General features: G+C 52.2%; 7 protein-coding genes; all 7 read right to left on the bottom strand.

Annotated features, from left to right (window-relative positions):
* Nucleotides 1-1,064: 1,064 nt before the first annotated feature.
* RCC_09922 (uncharacterized protein) lies at nucleotides 1,065-2,426 on the bottom strand (the record flags this gene model as incomplete). The annotated part of the gene is made up of 1 exon (XM_023775161.1): nucleotides 1,065-2,426. The coding sequence occupies one exon, from the start codon at nucleotides 2,424-2,426 to the stop codon at nucleotides 1,065-1,067; it is 1,362 nt and encodes a 453-aa protein (XP_023630929.1).
* Nucleotides 2,427-5,340: 2,914 nt separating this feature from the next.
* On the bottom strand, nucleotides 5,341-6,357 carry RCC_09921 (uncharacterized protein; the record flags this gene model as incomplete). The annotated part of the gene is made up of 1 exon (XM_023775160.1): nucleotides 5,341-6,357. The coding sequence occupies one exon, from the start codon at nucleotides 6,355-6,357 to the stop codon at nucleotides 5,341-5,343; it is 1,017 nt and encodes a 338-aa protein (XP_023630928.1).
* Nucleotides 6,358-8,472: 2,115 nt separating this feature from the next.
* On the bottom strand, nucleotides 8,473-9,114 carry RCC_09920 (uncharacterized protein; the record flags this gene model as incomplete). Its single annotated transcript, XM_023775159.1, has 1 exon — nucleotides 8,473-9,114. One exon carries the CDS (start codon nucleotides 9,112-9,114, stop codon nucleotides 8,473-8,475), a length of 642 nt encoding a protein of 213 aa, XP_023630927.1.
* A 2,368-nt stretch (nucleotides 9,115-11,482) lies between these two features.
* On the bottom strand, nucleotides 11,483-12,546 carry RCC_09919 (uncharacterized protein; the record flags this gene model as incomplete). XM_023775158.1 has 2 exons in its annotated part: nucleotides 11,483-11,630; nucleotides 11,687-12,546. 2 exons carry the CDS (start codon nucleotides 12,544-12,546, stop codon nucleotides 11,483-11,485), a joined length of 1,008 nt encoding a protein of 335 aa, XP_023630926.1.
* Nucleotides 12,547-13,302: 756 nt separating this feature from the next.
* Nucleotides 13,303-15,087, bottom strand: RCC_09918 (uncharacterized protein; the record flags this gene model as incomplete). XM_023775157.1 has 3 exons in its annotated part: nucleotides 13,303-14,225; nucleotides 14,283-14,416; nucleotides 14,483-15,087. The coding sequence occupies 3 exons, from the start codon at nucleotides 15,085-15,087 to the stop codon at nucleotides 13,303-13,305; spliced, it is 1,662 nt and encodes a 553-aa protein (XP_023630925.1).
* Nucleotides 15,088-16,381: 1,294 nt separating this feature from the next.
* RCC_09917 (uncharacterized protein) lies at nucleotides 16,382-17,734 on the bottom strand (the record flags this gene model as incomplete). The annotated part of the gene is made up of 1 exon (XM_023775156.1): nucleotides 16,382-17,734. One exon carries the CDS (start codon nucleotides 17,732-17,734, stop codon nucleotides 16,382-16,384), a length of 1,353 nt encoding a protein of 450 aa, XP_023630924.1.
* Nucleotides 17,735-18,691: 957 nt separating this feature from the next.
* RCC_09916 (uncharacterized protein) lies at nucleotides 18,692-20,486 on the bottom strand (the record flags this gene model as incomplete). XM_023775155.1 has 2 exons in its annotated part: nucleotides 18,692-19,541; nucleotides 19,597-20,486. The coding sequence occupies 2 exons, from the start codon at nucleotides 20,484-20,486 to the stop codon at nucleotides 18,692-18,694; spliced, it is 1,740 nt and encodes a 579-aa protein (XP_023630923.1).
* Nucleotides 20,487-21,103: the final 617 nt, after the last annotated feature.

The raw sequence follows: 21,103 nt of genomic DNA, 5'->3' as shown, positions 1-21,103 counted from the left end.
CCTGGCAAGTTGCGGTGGTGATGATGCGATGATAGATCGCAAATGTCGAGTTTGGACCAAGTTTTKAAACCGCCGCTACATGAACATTAGTCGAGCTCTACAAGGAGTCTCATGTGGGAAACAACACACAGGAAGGCTGAAGGGATCGATGTGAGCCGAGCGAGAGATGAGAGTCCGGTCGCCAGATTCGGCGACGGACGAAGGAGATGGAAGCTGAAGAAAAGAGCTGCGAGAGGCAGGGTAAGGCGCTTCAACATGGACATTAGTCAACCGTCAATGAGGTAGTTGTGATCTGCTCGACAAGACATACCAGAGGGACACGCGCAGAGCGGTGGGGAATGCAAGAGCAAGATACTGCGGAGTGCGAAGCCGCGAGATCTTGATGTTGTTGTTGACGACGAGAAATTGTGGGGTTGGAAAGATGAAGTGGTCGTGACGCAATTAATGCCCTGGGCACCCTTTCTAGAGTCACTAGGTATCATCTCCTTCGATCGTGACACGTCTGAAGAACCGCGCAACGTGTGGAACCATTCTGTACAACGTAAATGTGGGGAAACGGAGATATACGGTGTTGGTAGGAGTAATGAGTATACCACCAACTCATGATGTACAGGAGAGGGGAGAGGCCCTTTTGAAGCTCCCATAGCTTGATATGTTACCGAGTTTCACTGTTTGCGATGATCATGGCAAATTCGCGACGAAGGCAAACAACTACAGACTTCACAAGAACATAGAGAGATGTAGTGTGACAAAACACCATGAATTGTGTAAATGGATCAAGACTAGAAAACAGTTTTCCTTGCAGCTCCGCCATTAGAACAGTGACTTGGTGTCAGCCATGGTTCTTCCAGCATGCACACCCGCGAAGTGTGGTAATATAATCCGTCTTCTCGCTCCATACCCCAAAATCAAAAAAAATCGCAGAACTCCTTCAACGCTTTTCTTCCGTAATACAGTCGTCCCTTAGGTGACCGGAGCTTTTCAGCAATACGCCTGCTGGGGCTTTCTCGAACCCCTTTGTCGTCCATACGCTCAACTCTCCACCAGAGACTGCACTCCCAACCTTACAACGTGATATTGAGGTGGAGGGCTGCTGCAGCGATCTTGTCCTTAATAGTGTCGCGGAGCAAACGATCCGCGCCACCCATAATACCCGCCGCGTCGTTGGCCGCATCAACTTGTTCATCGGCAATGATCTGGATCCATTGATCCGGGATTGGGCGATCGTCGCGGGTCTTGCTACCGTACTGCTTTCTCATTTTCTCGGAGTCGATCTTCTTGTAGAGACCAAGAAGAGTCAACTCGGACTTGAAGACATGATTGAAAATATCTCTCTTTTCTCCGGTGGTGGTGGTGGTGTGCTCGTAAAGTCGGTCCAGGACGTACCGCATTTCGTAAGACCAGGTGAGAATGGTCTCCTTTGGGGCAGTCTTTCTGGTCTTGGGCGGGTTCGCTGGAGGGGATGAAGCACGGCTGTTGCGCGTACCTCTCTTCGCTGCCGGGATGGCCGGGGTTGATGAAGTGCGGCTGTTGCGCGTGCTCCTCTTGGACGGAGGAGGAGAGGCGATGGAGACCTTGGTACGAGCGCCAGTGACCTTGGGCGTAGTCTGCTTGATCACAGGAGTGGCCTTGGGTGAAGCGCTGACCAGAGGGCTAGTAGCCTTGGCGACAGGCTTCGTGGGCAGGCTTGCAGACTTGTGCGACCTCTTGACCTGTCTGCCCGAACGCTGAGGAGCTTCGTATTCTGAGTCGCTCTCGTCGGACTCTGTGTCCGACTCCACTTGCCGAGACGCCGTAGCAGCCACCATTGATCGGCGCTCCGAGCGGCGTGTTCCAGTCGGAGCGGTGGTGCTGCTCACATAGGCATCGTCGGAGTGGTCATTGAACATCCTCTTACGCTTGAGACTGTTCTGTGGCAGCAGGCGATACCAGTCAGCCGCGGTCGCCTCGACCACCTGGCGGTTCCTGAAATTCTTTCCGCTGAATCTGTATCCGGCCGCGTCACGAGTCCATGACTTGTAGTACATGATAGCAGGTGGTGATTCACCGGCGCTCTCGCTGGTCGAGGAGACACCAGTGGCGTTACTGGGTGGCGTAGGGGAGTTGACGCTGGTGTTGATGCTCTCCTTAGTGTTCACCGCGCGCTTCTCATTTGCTGGGACATCGAAGATGTCTCGAGCAGGAGAGGTTGGGGAAAACTCCTGGATCTTTGAGGCAATGTGCGCATCGTCGAGGTCGGGCAGGATGATATGGTCCAACTCGTTCGAGTTGGCCTCAGTGAATTGATCGTCGAAGTGCAACACGTTTCCAAAAGACTGGCTCAGCGCCGCCTCAGACTCTGAAGTTGTGTTTGCGGGGTTGAATAAGGAGTGGTTGAGCTCATCGCCCGATGTAGGCATCGCAGAGAGGCCTGATGAGGACTCCATGTTGTCGAGTTGTGTCGATACGTTTGACGGACTGTGGATGGGGCGCAGAGAACCGCCGGACTGCTGCTATTCGAACGTCAGAAGGGCTTTGATCGAAGTGCTGCGCGTGGTGATACGTACTGGAGGAATGGACACGGCTGAGCGCAGGTTGCACCGGCAGCGTTCTGTTGATGTCGGTGTGAGGTGTGTCGAGTCGAGAAGGTGGAGGTTGGGGAGACTTGACGTAGTTTATCATCCGCGCTAAGGCAGTGTGCGCCCCACTTCCCCGGGCGCTAATCTGTTTTCGCTTTGCGCTAGTGAGTGAATACTCATGCAAAGATAAAACGCCGCCGCCGCCGTCATTGTGTAAAGAAAGCCCATAGAATCAGGAATATAGGTCTCGCATGAAGTGGTAAGAGGGCAGACAAAGGGGCTTTTATGATGCTCAGATAATTCGTAGTACTGGTAGTCAAGAGAGAACCAGAGCCTCATCTATGCTGATACCGGTTGATATATGCGTGCTGACCGTCTGTTTGCCGATCTCTTCAAGCAAACGATTTTCGGAAGCTCATCCGGGCGCCGCGATTTGCTTATCAGATCTGATGTCATGCGAGCGACAGAGTGGCTGAGAGCCCGAGATGCCTAGTCACTCGTGGTAATCTGCGCTCTCGATGTGCCCGGCGTTTTGGGCATGCCTGATTCTCTCTTCCTAGGAGCTTTCATCGTATCATGGAGGTCGGCCCTGGTTGAGAGGAGCACCTCTGTAGTAGATTGGTTTGCCGATGGCCTTGACGACCCCGGACTTTGAGATGAAGATTTGACAGAGACCAAGCAACGCATGATGACTTACAGCCACATCATCTCGCAGTTCCATAGACTTCTTGACATCCACCTCGATCGGTCTTGGGAGGAGACCGCGTAAAGGGAAGGGAATCACAGCTTACAGATGWCAGACTTCGTAACATCGTAACCGCATAGAACACATGTGACCGAGACCAGAGAATCTGCCTGATTCCCTCGCCGACACTATGTGAATCGATCAAGGTCATTTGGCCTCACATCATGTACGCCTGCCGCGAGCAGTAATGGTATTCGAGATCTCGTTTCTTTCCTCAATACTTCAGCAACAGACTCATGGAGCAATCTTCCAAAGATTTGATCAGATGCGCCGATGCTGCAGCAATCTTGGCATTCATAGCATCTCGCGTTTCGCACCCCGCACGACCATTCTCCACCTTGTCCGCCTGCTTGTTCGCAGGAATCTCAATTCAGTCATCATAACGTCCACGTTTACGCTTTTCCTAGCAACTGCTCATGTGGAGTCAAAGAGGTATCCTCTTGCCCCAAGTTAAGAGCATCCTGGTCATCCTTAAAGATGTGATTGAAATGGCTGGCTTGTCCTCGTTGGTGACGGTGGCATAAACGAACAACTCCCGAGCCACGACACATCTGTCGCAGTTCCGCTTGAGCTCACCATACTTCGGTGCCGACGTCTTGGTGGGAGACATCGTAGGTAGGCTGGTTTGCTTGCTCTTCTCTGCCTAGGATGCCTGCTTGCCCTTCTATCTCGTCTCCTCATTTTCCGCCCCCAGCGCTGCGATGTGATTAGCAGCCTTATGCGATGAGACATCACTTTGAATAGGGTGTGAAGATCTCACTGCTAGGAGGGCATTTGGGCGCCCGTAAACGCGAGAAGGAATGTGGGCCGCGGTGGTGCCAAGTGTTGACACAGGCATCGTTATCTGTATCCCACTCCGACTCTTTCTCCTTCGAGCCGTCGTCCTCCACCTTCATGCGTGGCCCAAATGGAGCCTCATCTCTCGCAGTTGCCGGCGTGACCTGCACGCTCTTTTCCTCGCCTTGCTGAGGGTTTCTCGCGGCTCTGGTCCATACGCTTGTCGATGTAGGTCTCGCGGGAAGGGGGAAAGGCCAAGAGATCACGGCCCAAGACTAAGAACGGTTCAATTCGGTTGGAGCATAACGTGGAAGGGGTATGAGCGGTCCTAGAGAATGAATCGAAGTCTAAGGCTTCGTCAATGTCCTACCAGACTTCAGTAGAGCCGAGATGTGGCAGCACTGAGCCGGGAGAGGACAGTCCGTGGACGACGGTACTAGTGAAGGGAAGCATTCAGTTGGGTGATCAGAATGCAGATGCACTGTACAGGAGGAATAGACATGAGGAGTCCTTCTCGGAGCTAGAGACGGGGATAGAGAGTTGACATGCAGCCAGATCGACACTGCCGGCAAGGCGAACCAGATGGATCGAAGAGTAGTCTCCCACGCTTCGAAGTGCGCACAAACTTTCACGACCCGGGGTATAGATCGTGGTCCCTCCTATGGTGTCCAAGAGGGCAAGCTGTGGTCGCCGGCGACACTCTTTATATGGAAAAGCGAGAATGAGAGACAAAGACTTCCCCTTTGTCGCGTCGCCCGACGCGTCTCAAATCCCGTTAGTTCACGAAGTCTAAGAATGGTGTAACGCGACGCGAAGCAAGCCGTGGCAGCAGTAAGCGATCTGAGAGCATGTTACAAGTAGGAAGCAAAGAAGTCGATGGACAATGGGACAGCACCTGTCGACGGGACAAACGATGATCGCTGGATGATAGACATATAGAGTCACAGTTGATAAGGTTCGAAGGAGTCGATGGCTATGTGAACAAGGAATGAATTCGTGACGCCGACTTGTGCTGGCATAGAAAGGCTATTTGCAAGGCATACCTGTCTTCCCTGGCATTTTACGGAAGCGTCGAGAAGATAGAGCCTGATGACCATCCATCGTAATCCCATTCATAGCGTAAGAGACATCGACTCGTCAACGACGCCACGTTCTACCGTCCGGCGTCGCTTTGTCCCTCCTCTAGATACATCTTCATGCTCATCTTCGCGGTCTCGCCTTCTTCGAGTATCAGCACGCAACTTTGAGTTCTTGTCACATCTAGTTGTCTAGCGTGATGTTGAGATCTCTAGCGGCTTGAACCACGCGAGCCTTGATTTCATCCCGCCTTGCCCGAGCTGCACTACCGACAGCACCATTACGACCCGCTCGATCCGCCCTGTCTTCCGCCACGATGGTGACCCACTCCGGAGGAACAGGCCGGTACTTTCGTCGCTTCTCTGCTTCCTGCTTACGCATGTTTGCGTACGGGAATGTGCTCTTGAAACCAAGTGACGCCAACTCGGCTTGGAAGACGTTGTTGAATATATCCTCTTTCTCCTGGTTGGTTGTGACGGTGTGTACGAAGAGAAAGTGGAGGACGACACGTTGGGTGTAGTCCCACACGAGGGTCGGATCGTTGCGTGTATCCTCTTGGCCGGCGGTGTGGTCTTCTTCGACCGTGGGTGTGGCTGCATCCGGAGAGGAGTCGCTTCTCTTGCGCTTCCTTTGCATTTGAGAATTGTCGGGATTGGAGGCAGGGTTGAGAGCCGACTCGCGCCGCGATGTCATACCAGAGCGAGTTCTCGTTGAGGTGAAGGTTGGCGTTTCATTCGAGGACTTCGGCGTGGCTGTGGGGCGCGAAACTTGGGAAGACCTCTTCTCCGTCCCTTGCCCGCTGCGTCGGACAGAAGGCATGGTTGTGTTGTCTTGTGTGGTGACGGCCGTTGGGGTCCTTGTTCGTGGGGTATTCGTCGACTCTCCGCTTCTGAAGCCCCAGAAAGATGGACGCTTTGTCTCCACTTCATTCTCGAGGCGGCCAGTCTCAGTGTTCCGTGTCGGAAAGCCTCCTTCCGACGAGATGACCGAAGGGGTCGGTCGACCAGACTTAATGATGCGCTCGAGATCTATGGAGACGTCCAACTCATCGTCTCTCGCAAAGCCGTCAAGCTCGTCGTCCTGAGCAGTGCTCAAGTCTGGCGGCTGCGTCCAGTCGCTCAGGGTCCACGGATACTCTGCCGTCATCGACCCCTGCAGCGCCGCCTGAGCCTGAGGGGAGAGCTCGTACTCTGAAGACATGCCGTGGAGATTTTGCGTCTTGTAGACGATGCTTTCAGTCGCAATAGGACGTTTGATTTGAAGATCCCTGTTACGGAGGGTCAGTCGAGTGTCTCGATATCCAACGACTCCCAATTCTGAAGAGCATACAGACGAAGTGACCGAAGGCTGAGTTATGGTTCGCGAGTGGTTGTGGATTGTTGTTGACACTCGTGGAGTTGAATTGGTGGAGTCTTCGTTGGAAGAACGCCGGAGGGCTGGAAGTGGGGCCGCAAGAGATTTGGATTTCATTGGCGGACCTGAGGAGTGAATGTCCGCTTTTGGCTAGCGCACGGAGATCCTCATTTGTCAGGTCATGAAAATGCGACTTCAGAATGGCGCTCTCTACCGGAGTGCGATATGATGTGTGTACAGGGAATGAGCTTTCACGTATGAAGTAAAACTCCAAGTCAGCTGTCTGTCCTTCTACTATGGCGAGGGATGTGTATAAGGTCAAAGTTGAGGGGGAGTTCATATAGATTCATCCGACACAGGAGAGGAAACGCTGCATCGTATACCGGTGGAGAATAGAAAATGACACAACTAGCGAATGGGTCGTGGAGGAAGCTGATCTCCTATAAGGTCGTTGACTAGGGTTCGCAATGCATCAGCAGACAGTTTGTGAGCAAACCAGGCCATATCAAAGGCCTAGWAGCAATGGAAAACATCCTGCCACAAGTTAGGCATAGTCAATGAGCACCCAACAGACGATACGATGAACAACGGCTTCCCGCCGTTTGCCAATTGCTACTTTGCTGGCTGGTATGGCTACCTGGCCCACGAACCTGGCACCTCTGCGACAAGGGATGCGGGCTTCGCAAAAGACAACAAAGGCGAGAAGAGTACTTCCACCTTGGATACGATAAGCTGAGAGTTTTCGCATGAAAAAGAACTGTGCGATGATTTTACAGGAACAATGAAAAGATCATAGCCTCGCTAACCCGAAGCTATGGTGGCAGCCGCACAACAGAAGTGTCAAGCCACATACCTTTGCAGCCGTTCAACCACCTTCTTCCTTGCCAAGTCTAAACAAACTCTCGTAGACAATCCCATCGCTCATCGTCTCAACACAATTTTCAACCGCTCCGCAGCCGTCATCAATTTTGCCAGAGTGCTATCGCGCATGCCCTGCTCCTCCCCATTCGCCGCTGGTCGCGTCACCCAGTTGTCCCCAATCTTGTGGCAGATCTTCTGCTAGTCTAGCTCGCGCTGCCTATCCTCCCGCTTCTTCTGACCATTCTATTGGCCCATGCGGCAGTACGGATAGGCCTTGTTGAAACCTAGATTTGTGAACTGTTGCTGGAAAACGTGGTCGAATACCATTTCCTTCTGAATGGTGGTGATGGTGTATCCGGAAAGGAGATGTACGATATAGCGCTGTGTTAAGTTCAAGACGTGGAAATATAGGTAGCTGTTCGAAGGGAAATTTAACAGATATAAGGAGATTGATGCTGCGAGAGTAAGGATGGATCATTGTGATCTATGATGATATGTGGAAGATCAAGTCTATCAAGATATACATCCTTTATAGATGAGTAAACTATTTACCTGAAGGAATCGGCAATCATTGAGCAAACGACGCGATGTCCGTTTGTTACGGCGCTTGTGTCATCTTCAGCGTAGGTATGAAGGCACACTACGTAGGTAGTGGAGGCGGCTTGATTCGCCATGGATTGAGTCATCCTCAGCAAAGAAAATGGATTAATAAACAGAACCAGTAAAAAGAACATATTGAAGCGGAGGATGATGAGATGAAGTAACAGACAAGTTCGTCTACCCAGTCTTGAGATATGGGTCAGTGCCCTTGGACTTCGTAGGAAGACAGCCACTCACGTAAGATATGATGGAGAACGCCAAGTCTCTCGTGATGCTCGTCCCCCAATGAGCCCCTGCCATGATGCCAGCACTTTATTACACAATCTTCCAGCTTTCAGCCTACTCATTCCCAAATCCTATCGCTCATCGCCTCAGAACGATCTCCAGGTCTTCTGCTGATTTCTTCAGCTTGGCTAGTGCCCTATCCCTCACGCCTTGTTCGGTGACATCGGTCGTAGGCCTCGTTACGAATCCGTCGCCCACCTTGTGGACGATCTTCTGTCAATCCTTCTGCTGCCGGTCTGGGCGACTTCCCTCTCCGTTCTGCTGGCCGATTCGGGAGTAGGGAAACGGTTCTTTGAAGCCGCATTTCGCAATGTCAGCTTGGAAGACGTCGTTGAACAGCAATTGCCTTTGCTTGGTGGTAATCGAATAGCTGAACAGCAGGTGAACGGTATATCTCATCTCGTAGTTCCAGACGAGACCGGGCTCCTTGGTCGTTGTAATTGGCGAGTTGACAATGGCTGGTGGGTTGTTGACATTCGCGGCGTGAGACCGTTTGCTCTGCTTTCTAGGGGCCCTCTTGATGCCTTCTGAATGATTGGCAGCCGCCGGCTTCTTGCGGACGGTAGGAACTGTTGGATATGCGGAGGGGTTGACAGCTTGCGGGTTGGGCACAACCACGCCATTAAGCACTGATTTGACCGCATAGACTTTGCGCGGGTTGGGTACAATCACGTCACCGACCATTGACTTGCCGGCGTGTTCCTTGCCTACGGCGCGCCAAATCTGACCATCATGGATGGTCTTGCCGCCATGATAGTTGCGTGCGCTCGAGGGAAGTTGACGATCATTCGGCGCAGACTTGTTGGCTTGTGCTTGCCGCTCCGCCCAGGAAAGCCACTGGACGCCCTGGCTCACCATCTTGTCGATCTGACGACTTAGTGGACCAGGATATGTAGCGGAGTAAGATGACGATTCGCTGCTGCTTGCTAGTCAGTGCAAGTCTGTGAAGGAGACCATCACTTGTAGTTGAAATCATACCGGGACGAGGTAGATTGAGGAAGCAAGAAAGGAACGAAATCAGGTCTGTGGTCGAGTCGGTGTTAGAGAGGAAGTGGAGATTGAAGTGTTGACGGTGTAGTTTATGAAGCGAGGTTGGAGGGAGCCTRACGCGTCCATTCACACAGCGCGCGCCGCTGGTGGGGCGTGAATGTCCCAAAGCGGCAGCATTCTGCTAGGCAACAAGTATATGGACAGAGTCACTGGCTGTGACAGCAGTACTATTGATGTGCGATGTTTGAATATACGCTTGGATATGAATGCACCTGGGCAGGGATATTGGCCATTGGTGGCTGTCATAAAAGCGAGACCACGGCCCCCTTTCTGCGAGACAAGGCCTGATTATACACCGTCCATCTCGCGGTTTGCCTACCGAAGCAGATCGATCTACTTGCYGTGATCACAATCAGAAGCAAAGATCTAAGGTCACATGGAACAATTGAGGACAATCACCTCTGCGAGACTGCTGCCTAGTCATGCATGCCATTGTAGGCTGCGATGGAAGGTGAATATCAGGCATGAGTGGCTGTCAGGGGCGGGTGAGGCAAGGYGTATACTGTACTGTAACAGGTAACAGCACGACGGCGTCATGGGGAAGACATCACTCATCCGATCAGATTATGTTCGACGTGGAGGATCGCCTTTCGCACCATATCCCAATGTCTCTATCTCTCGAGCAGCGGTCGTTTTGATTGCCGTGTCTTTTTGTGACCCCGCTCAATATTCAGTACCAAGCGTTATGTATGTTACCTCTGGTGTTAGCGATGAGCTTCACCGGATCTGCGGTGTCGATTTTGCTCAATGCTGCACGAGAGGTTTGCCTAGCTGCCCTAGGCGCCGTGGTTCTGCCTCGCCCGATCCGTATATTCGATCTCACGGGTCAGTTGCGGTAGAATTACTCCCATTGATCGATTCACGACATCACATCTCATGGCCATGACGATGTCCCAAGGTCGCCTTTTTAGCTTTGGTTCATTGTTGACCGTCAGGCGTTGTCCGTGCCCATGTGAAGAACAAAGCCCACAAGAAGTTCCACCATGCACAAAGACACCTACTATGAAAGCCTCACGCATCCTTGTCGCAAGCTACTTGCCGTGAGTTCCTAGATATTAGTCGGCGTGCATTGTGTTGTGATGAGTCTCTAGGACTAGCAAACTAGCTCCGAATGGCTATGGGCCCGAAATTCTTGCAGCGTTAGGAGCTCCTTTTTGGGAGCATCAGCTGTCAATGAAGGATTGCAAGGAAGGGGGAGTTTTGGTGGACACTAGGTCTCGTCGCTGGCATGCTGGAGCTGGTTGACCAGGCTGGCCGCGGGTGAAGTCTGAAACTCCGTGGAAAGCCGTACATGCACGCACGCTCTACGTCTGGACCGGGAGATAGGCTTACGTCACGTTGACCGGCTTCATTGACTCCCAGATGTCTAGAGCCATGAGAGCGCAAGCTGGAGGCCCTCAGCCCGGTCCTGGCAGAATGCTCCGGACAGCGGGCACACCAGAAGCACGACTCGCCACTGTTCACTATGGGATCTTCGACGAGCCGAGCGAGAAACCTGGTTAGAAGAGAAAAACGACGTGCCTTGCTCCAACAGTTTTCGTAATGTTTGACAAAGATTCCTCGCGCTACCTCTACGTCCATTATCTTCCTGTCCGTATCGCAAGACTCTTGAGCCGCTCCTAACATTTCTCACTCGCCCAGAGAAGAAGGACAAACGCACGACGAAGACAGATGATGGTATTCGAGCGGCACAAAAGAAGTACGAGCAGAGAAGGCCGCCTGGTGGTGGACAATGGCACTGTCGCAGCACTAGTGCATATTCCAACATTGCTTGCCTCGCATTGCTGCACGATCAATGCCTGTAATGTGCCTCGAAAAGCTGAAAGGCTCCGTGGGCTGGATAGATGAAATGGGAAGCTTCAGTCATGAGTCTTGATTACCGAGAGGGCTTCGAAAATGAGAAATTGGTTGAGCAGACAGCTTGGAGAGGAAGACATTGAGATTACGTGTATTAAAGAACGCTCCACCGACATGCTGTCAGATCCGGTCACCGTCATTATCCTCATCGATTATTCTACTGGACACTTCGTGGTCCCATTGCGCTACTGTCCTCGTCTTCCTTGTCAGACAGGTTACCTCCATACCCTCCATGATGTCGGATCTTGGGCCTCACTGACCTTCCGAGCTCGGACCTATCACCCCGACRAATCTCTTCGCATTCTTCTGCATATTATGCTCAGRGCGCCACGGAAAGATACCCCTGCTCTGCAAGCTGTGCGCCGAGATCTGCTGTGAATAGGCTCAGGTCTTCGAGGCGTGCAGCCCAATCTAGCGAGCTCTCATCGAACAATGGTCTGCTTGGGTACATTATGCGAGAGGTGCAGCTAAAGCAAACGGGTATTAGCTGTGCTTTACTGGAATGCCGCAAAGGTGAACTTACAGAGCATCAATCAAGTCATCATCGGAGGCGCCTTCGTCCAGCAATTGATGGAGAGCGTTCCGCACGGCGAGTTCGTCGTTGTGACGCCCTCTGATCGCGGTAGTCATAAGCATGTCAAACATACGATCCTTCGTCGATACTACCTCTCGAGTCGTCTTAGTAGGGGCAGGGACAACTTCGGGCCATTGCTCCTGGTGAACCTCCAGGAGATGGATCAAGTACTCGAGCATGAGGTTGACCGCTTTTCCGACGCCACCAGCCTCAAACATCTGCGATTGCCAGCTCTGCTTAAGAGATTCGCGCGTCTCTTGAGTGAAGTCCTCCCAGACAGTAGAGCCCGCTGCTGAGTAGTAGTACATCTTGGCGCACGAACGGTACGCCTTTGCCGTGGCAATGTCTTCTGAGGAAGTGCTCTGCTTCGCGAGATCTGAGAGTTGCTCGAAGAAGAACTCTGCTTCTGTCTGTTGGGCGGGTCCAACCATTGGCGGAGCTGCAACCTGCGCCTGGGCGTGACTTGCGCTGGCCAGAGGCTGGGTAGCAGACGGCGGCGCCACGCCCGCACTGGATCGTTGTGGGCGTTGAGGTCCGCTTTCTTCCGCGCGCCTTGGACGAGGGCCTCTTTCGCGCGCTGTCGATGGGTTTGGTGCTGACTCTGACCGTGGCTCTGGTTGTAGTCGGTTTGTGAGGAGCTCGACGAGATCTCTGCGAGTCATGTCATTTCGACGGGGAGGAGAAGGCGTCGGCGTGGAGATACGATCATTGTCGCTGTCTCCACCGTGGATAGTAGTCTCGTGAGGTGCGGATGCGAAGCGCGAGCCGCCTCGAGTAGAGAAACCACTGTGTTGGTCTGTTCCAGCCATGCTACGCGGATGTAACAAGCTCTTCGTGACTGGATGAAGACGCGGGGGTGTTGAGTGTGTGGAAGCTTTGTGCTGATGGTGGAGCTGGCCGTGCAAAGTCTTGATGTTATTCTGAAGTGGTAACTTCGAGGTAACGGAAACAGTGCCTAGGGCCCACTTTCATGTGAAACGCCAAGGCTCGGACTCCACACCTTCATACCACAAAACTATATAGCCGTTGAATGTGTATAGATTTGCTGGAAGGGAGGGTATAATATTTGACCAAATTATAGAGAAACGATATGTTGGCCATTGACCATCGCAAGTCATGGCCACCAGAATTGCCCGCCCGAAGCATAGAAAAAGTGTAGTGAGAAGGAAACTCAGCATGGCACAGAGCACTGGTCGTTATATCACTCGAATAGTATGTTTGCCGTGATTGCTAGGTCCTTTGTGGCATACCATGGGACGTAGCAACACGGAAGGCTGATGAAAGCAGAAGGCATTATTGGCAAAGGCTTACTGGCACCTTGAAGCTTACGCTACCATGTACAGAATGCATATCATGAGATAGGCGCGAATCAATTGCCGCGAGAGTAGGCTAAACTTTGCGCCTCTACATCGGCCTCATGTCCAACCGAGCTCTTACGTGAGCTCTCGTTAACATTAACGCAGTCATGAAGTCCAATTCCATATCACACCACTACTCATCCGTCATGTACTATATTAACAGACTGCGTCCCCATCTCAACTACTGTCCGCCTCACCATCTTCGTCTCACTCATCTTCTCCGCTTTGGCCAGCATCCTGTTCAGCTTCGCCATCCACATCAGAGTCTTGCTCACTTTCCTGATCTTGGTGCGTCACAGCATTACCGCTGGAAGCTGTGCCAACTTTTGCCTCGAGATCTTTGAGCTTGGTCGCTTTTTTCAGGTTGAGTTGAGCCCACAGACTCCTTCGCGCGAGCATTACTCCCGGAGCCCAGGCTAAGAACTCGGTTGTCCGTTCAGTGAAAACGCATTCCAAAGCGACACGCTTGTTCTGGCGGATAATCGGAATGATCTGGTTCAGACGGTTCTTGATGCCGTAGCTCAGGTCAGCGGCTCGAATGTCTCTGTCGTTCTTGGCTCTGAACGTCTCCCGCTCATCTACTCTCAAGGGTGTGCCATGTCTATGCAAGTTGACCACGGCAGCCAAGATAGAGTCTGCGGTCTCGAGGAGGAGATCTTCAGACGCACCACCGGTGCTAGCCAGCTTCTTGTGGAACGATTTGGCGGCGGCCGTCTCCTTGGTGTTACCATTCACTGGACTGGACTTGAGGGCATTGTGCAGCTTGCCGTGCCAGGATTCCCAGTCACTCTCAACATCAGCTATCTCAAGCTTCTGGAGGTCTGCGGATATCTTGACCTCCAGTCTTGCCGACCGCGTAGTGAATCGGCTGCGATACTCTTGTACGCCGTCCGGTGGGTTGATCTGGGTCGAGCTTGCTGCTACATTGACCAGGGGTGCAGGATCTGGATCCTGGACTGAAAATCCGACTTGATTGCTGGTGTTCGTAGATATGGCAATAGGTGATGGTCGTATCGAACCCGGAGCAGAGCCATCCGGGGCGTTTAACGTCGTGGAGGAATCGGAAGCTGATCCACGAAGATTCTGCGGCCGAAGACTCAATTGCCCAGGCTCAGAAGGCAGAGGTTCGACTCCGCCAGCCTGTTGTTCGGCGTCGAGTTACTGAGTTGAGTGCTGATGAAGGTGACTTTTCTGCATCTCCAAAGTCTGGCTGTAGCCATCCATCTGTAGTTGCTCTTCGAGGTCTTCAACAAAGGTGCTCCACCGCGAAGAAGCCTCCGTCAAGAGGACTTCACCGGGAAACATCACACGAGTCAGGCAGCTAAGCAGAGAAAAGATCGTTAGCGAGTGGAACCTTCATATACGGTGTGGCATGAAAAGCACTTACATGACCTCGTACACATCGTCAACTGAGCCTCCTGCATCGTACAGGACTCCGAGGATCAAGCTCCGCCATTCATCCGAGCACTTCATCGAGCCTCTCGCGCTACCTTGGGCGGCCTTGAGCAAGCTGTTGAACATCTCGTGCTTCAGATGTGGGTTGAGCTCTTGCTCGTCGATATAGAGACTGCCAAGGTTCGTCTCTGGCTGTTCTTCTCCCATGATACCCTCGAGATGATTCAGGTAGGTTGTGAGTATGAGCTGGGACAAATCGGAAATCTCTACTTGGTGGGCTTGCCGGCGCCAGTTAACGAGCAGGCTTTGACGTCTGCCAGGATCGAACCAGCTCCAGAGCACACGGCCGGCTGTTATGAAGAAGTAGACGCGCGCAATCGATCGATAGATAGGTGTAAGTCTCCCATCGTAGCCTCCAGCACCAAGGGAAGAGATGCTATGGAGCTTTCGAAAGAATTCGGATGCGGCAGTCTGCGATGTTGGTTTCGTGGAGGGTGGCATCTGAGTTGATGTGCGGCGATCTGGTGTATGATGCCCGAGTTCTTGATGCATTGGTCGGAAGCAATTTTCAATCCCCTGCGCGGCTGAGTGAGACATTGACTCAAGTCTGGGAGATGTGCGCGGAGGCAAGATCAATATTGGAAGTATTGGCATGTGCTTCGTTCGACTTCTGTCGGGGCCAGGGTCTCAGAACGAGTCGAGTAGAAGATGACTGGTTGGGCCGGGCCGAGCACTGTTGACTGCTCTCTTGATGTCGGAAGAAGGAGATGACTTTTAGAGTGGGTCTCCAGTACAAGAAGTTCGAATGCCGATTGTCGAGTGATGCTTAAGACGCGCGCTTGAAACAACATCACATATGGCCCGGCCCGTGTACGATCTGCACGTGGAAACCTAAAGGGATTACAAACTGTATCCATCGAAAAATGGAGAGGACGGTTTCAAATATAGTCATGAAGAGCCAGCTTGATGTTAGGAGCCAGGAATATTGAGCTTGTCGTGCTCTATTCTTGTATGTTCGAACAGAGGAACAGACAAGAAGTATACAAGTAGAAGCGGTCTGCATATATATCCCAGCACGGCGGCTTCACTCAATGGAAGAAGACGAGATCTCTTCCGTATAAGCATTTGAATCAGATCTGGGGTAGCAGATTAAGTCTATAGTGAGGACTAGGACTCATTTTATTTGCTTCTTGGCTCCTCAATGAAAACAGACAATCCGATTTAAAGGTCAGAACAAAGAAATGGTAGACTTTCGGTTGATAGTCAGGACACTGATAATTCACACCAGCAAACTCTATGACTCAAACATTCGATTAGAGCGAACAACTATAGGAGCTCGCTAGAGGGATATCCGTGAAGTAGACATCCAGCCTCAGAGAAGAGGCTGATAGCTCGAGCACTTGGGGAAGCAACTCGACGGTCTGCCGTATACCAGTGAAGAGGCCTTCATGAAGATGTCCAATGGACTCTTTGTGAGCGGGTTGAAGTCAGAGCATGCCCATATGAAAACACCCATGATGACGGTCAAGACGTGATAACACACTGAAGCCTGTACAAGAACTGTAAGGTACTCAAGGAACAAAAACGCTTTAAAGAATATCATTCAGGTGCAGAACAGTCATCGCAACATCAAGAGCCACTTCAATGCATGTAAGCACTCTGGACTTCGTCGCGATGGATCCAGCTCCCCTCCTTGTCGATCGACTCGATTTCGTACCCTCCGAACGCAACAGCACCCCCTCTAATCAGTGATCCCACTTAAACATGTTGCATTGTAAATTGATTCCTATCGCTAGTCGGCATGACATCTTCCAGCTTCGTCGAATTATTCTTGGGATGTATGCCTTTCCCAGCACTTGAACTGGCAGGCCAATTCTCCCTCGGTTCGTAATCAACCGCTTTGTCTGTTGAATGCACCATAGCCAAAGTCGCCACCAGTCCACTGATCTCTGTCTGTAGGTAAACCAATATCAAAGGATGAGTCCAGGTTGGATGAATCGGTATCGAATGGATCAAGACTGTTTGTGAACGCCTCCTCCGCCTGAGCCAATCCCGATGTGCTCGCCGCTTGGAACTGCGCCGTTGCTGCAGAGCGCTGCTCTCCAATGAGTGCTTGATGCTGTCTTGATGGGTGGTCGAAGGGAATCTGCGTGCCTCCAGTGATTGGATAGCTGGGCGCACGCAAATCAGGCTGAGGTTCATTAGATGAATAGCCGGTGTACACGCCGTTCGCCCGAGAAGAGGGATCCCAGTTGGAAGCATGCGAGTTGCTCATGTCGTCGTAGTTCTGTTTCTGCAGAGGTGGTACACCATTTGACGTTGGACCTGTAACGCTTGACGATTGTACCTCATGTTCTGGTACGAGAACTGGGACATCGTTGGCTCCGAGTGCCTCCATGACAGAGGAGGGGCGAGTCTTGACCCTGCCGCTCGTCGTAAGACCGTTGCGGGAGATCATCTGCTTGCGGAATGCTCTGAGATCGGCTTCGTGGGTCATTTCTAGCAAATCCTCAACTTCTGCTCTCGAAGGCTGTCTTCTCGCCTTGCGGGTATCAGGCTCGTCATGTTCTTGCTTCTCCATCCCAGTCTGCCCAACCATGTCGCCAGTATCTGCTGCCTGTATCTGCAAAGTGCTTCCCAAGCTCTGCTGAGGGAAGAGTCCAACAAAGCCGCCCGCCGCCACCAAAGTTCCTCGGGTTTGCTTGCGCGACATCTCATTGCCGGAGTGTTGCTCTGGCGTAGCTTGTGGTCTCTTGTGGGCTCGCCCTTCATCTGCCGATTGGAAGACTGGCTTTCGCTTAAGTCCAACCTGTGGACGCAACTTGCCCCCATAGGAAGCGCGGGATGCTTCATACTCGGCGCTTTGCAGGATATTGGGGTCGATCTGACCAGAATCCTGAGCTGTGTAGTCATGATGGCCGTCGGTAGCGATGTCGGGTTGGATGCTGTCGCCCTGCTTGAAGTGGTAGGCCGAGGCAATGAAAGTTTGAGTACCCTCGCGTGAGGGATCGCTGATCTGCTTAGAAGTGGCGCGGCGCCCACTCTCAAGATTGTCTTTGAGCCGCGCGGTAGCAAAGAAGTACGGATTGCCCTTAGTCATGATCGGTTCGTAGTCGGTACTTGCGTGCGCTGCGGTGTAAGTCTGATTCGTGGACGTCTCTCCCTGAGACGGTCGCCGGAGGAAAGAGGCCAACTCTGTGTCGTCTTCTTCCATGCCCGGATCTCCACGGAACGGGGTAGTCATGTTGAACGGTGTCAAGGATGAACACAGGTGGAAGGACACGGCAAATACCGTTCGGCGCCGTTTAATCTGGCACTGGAGGGTAGGCTGGCTCCTTTCGAGAAGACTGTGGTGGTCGGTCGGCTCAGATCGTCATGAATACGCTGTACCACTCTGAGTGTAATGAGAATGGAAGACTCTTGAAAGGAGGCAGATGCGCGGTTGGGAAAATCCGAGTGGAAGAGGGTGTTGAGGCGCGGGGAGTAGTTCTTCTGTTCTCACTGGGGCTAGGCAGTGAAAGTCTGCAGCTCGACTCTTTGCGTTGCTGGGTGACCTGGGACGGTGCAAGACATTTCGAAGACCTGAAAATTGTCTTTTCCATTTCATCCCTCCTGAATGGCTTCTTTCCAACTTTCCAACAAGTCATCGCTCTGCCCAAATCCCGCAAAATATGTCAGGTAATTGTTTATCCGATGCAAGGCGTGCAGGTCTCTCGACCCAGTCAAGTTCTGCCGAGCTGAGGTCCACTCGCCCTCAGTCCTACTTCGCAAATGAATATAGGAGATCATGAAATACTATCATTATACAAGACGAAGACAGACCGCTTGGCCATGTAGGCTGCAGCTAGGAAAGTAAAGGATGGAATAGCAAAGGTCTATCAGAACGGAAGCTTAAAAAGGCTCGATGGCAAATTTCGGGCTTGCATTCAACAAACACTCCGGGCCGTGTAGAAAAACAGGATACAGAGGAACAAAGAAATTAAAAGCCACGTGCGATGCAATGTGCTGGGGTAGAGACCGAAGAAAGGGGAATCCTTGTAATGTCATGTCATTTATGTCGGGTCGTGAGTAACATCGCAGTGGACGCAGGCTATGAAACATTATGGATGAGCGTGCACTTCTTCCTGTAAAAGGCAACAGACTCTTTCTCACCATCGATGCATTTCCTCCGCCTTCTGTGCATTCATCTACGGCAACGTCATTACTGAGGAGCGCGCGGTCTGCCCGTGGTAATCCCCAGCGCCTTATCAGAGTCTTTCTTACTCTTTGCCTTGACGTCATTACTCCCAGCATGATGTCGCTTCATCATTTGGTAGACTGTAGGACTCCAAGCCAGTCGATGGATCTTAGTCCGTTCGGTGCAGCAATCCGAAGCGATCAACTTCTCCTCCCGGTACGCCTTCTTCACCTCGTTAATGCGATCCTTGATGCTCATTTCCAGATCCTTTTTCTTAGCATACTTGTCGCCAGTTGCGGTGATAGGGTTCCTCTCGCGCGTCAAGAGCTGAGTCCCATTCTGGTGAAGATCGATGATCACAGTCAGCTGCTTCATGGCTGTGAGCATCATCACCCGGCTGGGCTCAAGATCTGGCTTGAAACTCTCGAGAGTCTTTCGGAAGCTKGCTGTGGCCTTTGCTGTCGCTACGGGATCACTTGGCTCCATGCACATTGCCTCGTAGATTTGCCTTTGGTAGGAGTGAGAGCTGTTTATCACATCCGCAAGGTCAGAAGCTTGTTTGGCTTCCGAATCCTTGACCTCAAGCCTCAACCGTGCTGTCGTCGTGAAGTAGCTGTCGTATGCCGCAGCATCCTCGTCTACTGTACTTGGGTGACGTGGTGGCATCGGACCGAAACCCTCCAAAAATCTGGGTATATGAACATCCTGCATGTCCTCTTGGCTGCTGGTGGAAGTCGTAGCTGGAGCAGATATTGTGGAATGCGTGAAGCCATCGCCGTCAAGCTGTGCGCGGAGAGCTTCGGCAAACGTGCTCATAATTGACTCCKGCCTAACCAAGAAGTCACAGCCTGGGTCAAGCAGTCGGGTAAGGCACCTATAGAGAAGGATCAGTATTTCATTCTTGGCGACAGAGAGAAGAAATGACTTACATGACCTCTGCAACGTCTGAGCGCAGAGTGTCGGGATTACCCATGACCAGGCCGATGGCTGTTTGCATGTCGACAGGGAGCTGGAACCTGTCTGTTGCAAGCCCGTCTTCCTGCGCTTTCCGAAGCAGTTGGCCGAAGAGATAGCCTTTTACTTTTGTGACAAGCACGGCGGGCTGCGACATAACGTAGGCTTGGCTCGCAGACCTAGGCCCATGGACATCATGTAGATGCTTGCGCATGGTGTGGAGGTATTGAGAGCCTTCTCCCAGGTTGATCGGGTTCGTTTCCTCCTTGTCCCAGGAGTCCTCGAGCGAAGCTTGCAATTCTGGCGCGTAGTACCTCCATAGCGTAAGACCAGCGGAAGCATAGAGGTATACTATTGCGGTCGAGCGGTAGATCTCGCCCTCCGCGCCTCCGTGCTTCACGCACTCCAGCGCAATCTGTCTAAGATGTCGTATGAATYGCGAGGCTCGGGTAACAGGAGGAGGGATGTTGAGCTCCAGGTCTGGGATTCGATGTGAATGAGTGAATGACTTTGCGGGAGTACCATCATGATGAGAAGTAGTCGAGGGCTGCAAGGATGATGTAGCGCGCCCTGCACTCGTAACGTCCCTGCCGATCTGCGAGGTACCGTGTTGCGCCAAACTCCCATGAGTTGACATTTGGGTTCCGTCTGAAGGATTCATTGGGCCAACATGATGGTGATTATTCGAGTGTTTGGGTTGTGTGAGGAAATCAGCGCGGAGAGGAAAAGKTGCCGCGCCGGTTGAAGCGTAAGGCAAAGGTGCTGAGATGGTGTCCTGTTCGCTCACGCTTCTCATTCCCGCTCCATAAGCGCCGGATGAAAAAGCAGGGTCGGAGTAGCTGTACATTTCGGAATCACGGTCCATCTTCTCTGTGGTTTGTCGGCGTTGGTGTTTGTAATGGCTCGAAGAGCGCGGGCAGACCGTACCTTGAAGCGCACAGGAAGGCCAATGGGTGTCTGGTAATGCGCGGTGCTGAAGATGTGGTTGGTTGCTTGAGCTGTTTGATGTTGGAAGTATGTTCGTGCTTCAAGATTGTTGAAGTTCGTGTACGAAGATGACGCCAAGAGAATCGTGTACGGACTGTCATATGTCAAATCTCAAGGGACCACGAGCTTTCTCCCAAAATCCCAATCGAGTGCATCTCGACCCATCATATCGTTCGATATACATGTATTTTGGGTAGTTGGAGCGGTGATTATACTTTTGGTGGAAGATGTGTAGTATTTTTCTGAGGCTGAAGGGGGAGCACCGGGGTAGAGGGCTGACGCGCAGCGTGAATGTTGCGTTGGCGGCCATGAATGACGAGCTTCAGTCTTGATGCAGTATCCGAGAGGTCAACAGTTGCCTCGTTGCACAATGTTGGGATCAGATAATCAGAAAGACTCGGTGCGGTGGCCCCGTCAGCGTCCGGACATGCTGATAGGTTTGTACAATGCCATATTATGCGCCAAACGTCTCAAGACTGCCATTCGACCATTCAG

Source organism: Ramularia collo-cygni, assembly GCF_900074925.1.
Source record: "Ramularia collo-cygni strain URUG2 genome assembly, contig: RCC_scaffold20, whole genome shotgun sequence".
NCBI lineage: Eukaryota > Fungi > Ascomycota > Dothideomycetes > Mycosphaerellales > Mycosphaerellaceae > Ramularia > Ramularia collo-cygni.
This window is presented reverse-complemented; position numbering and strand designations above follow the sequence as displayed.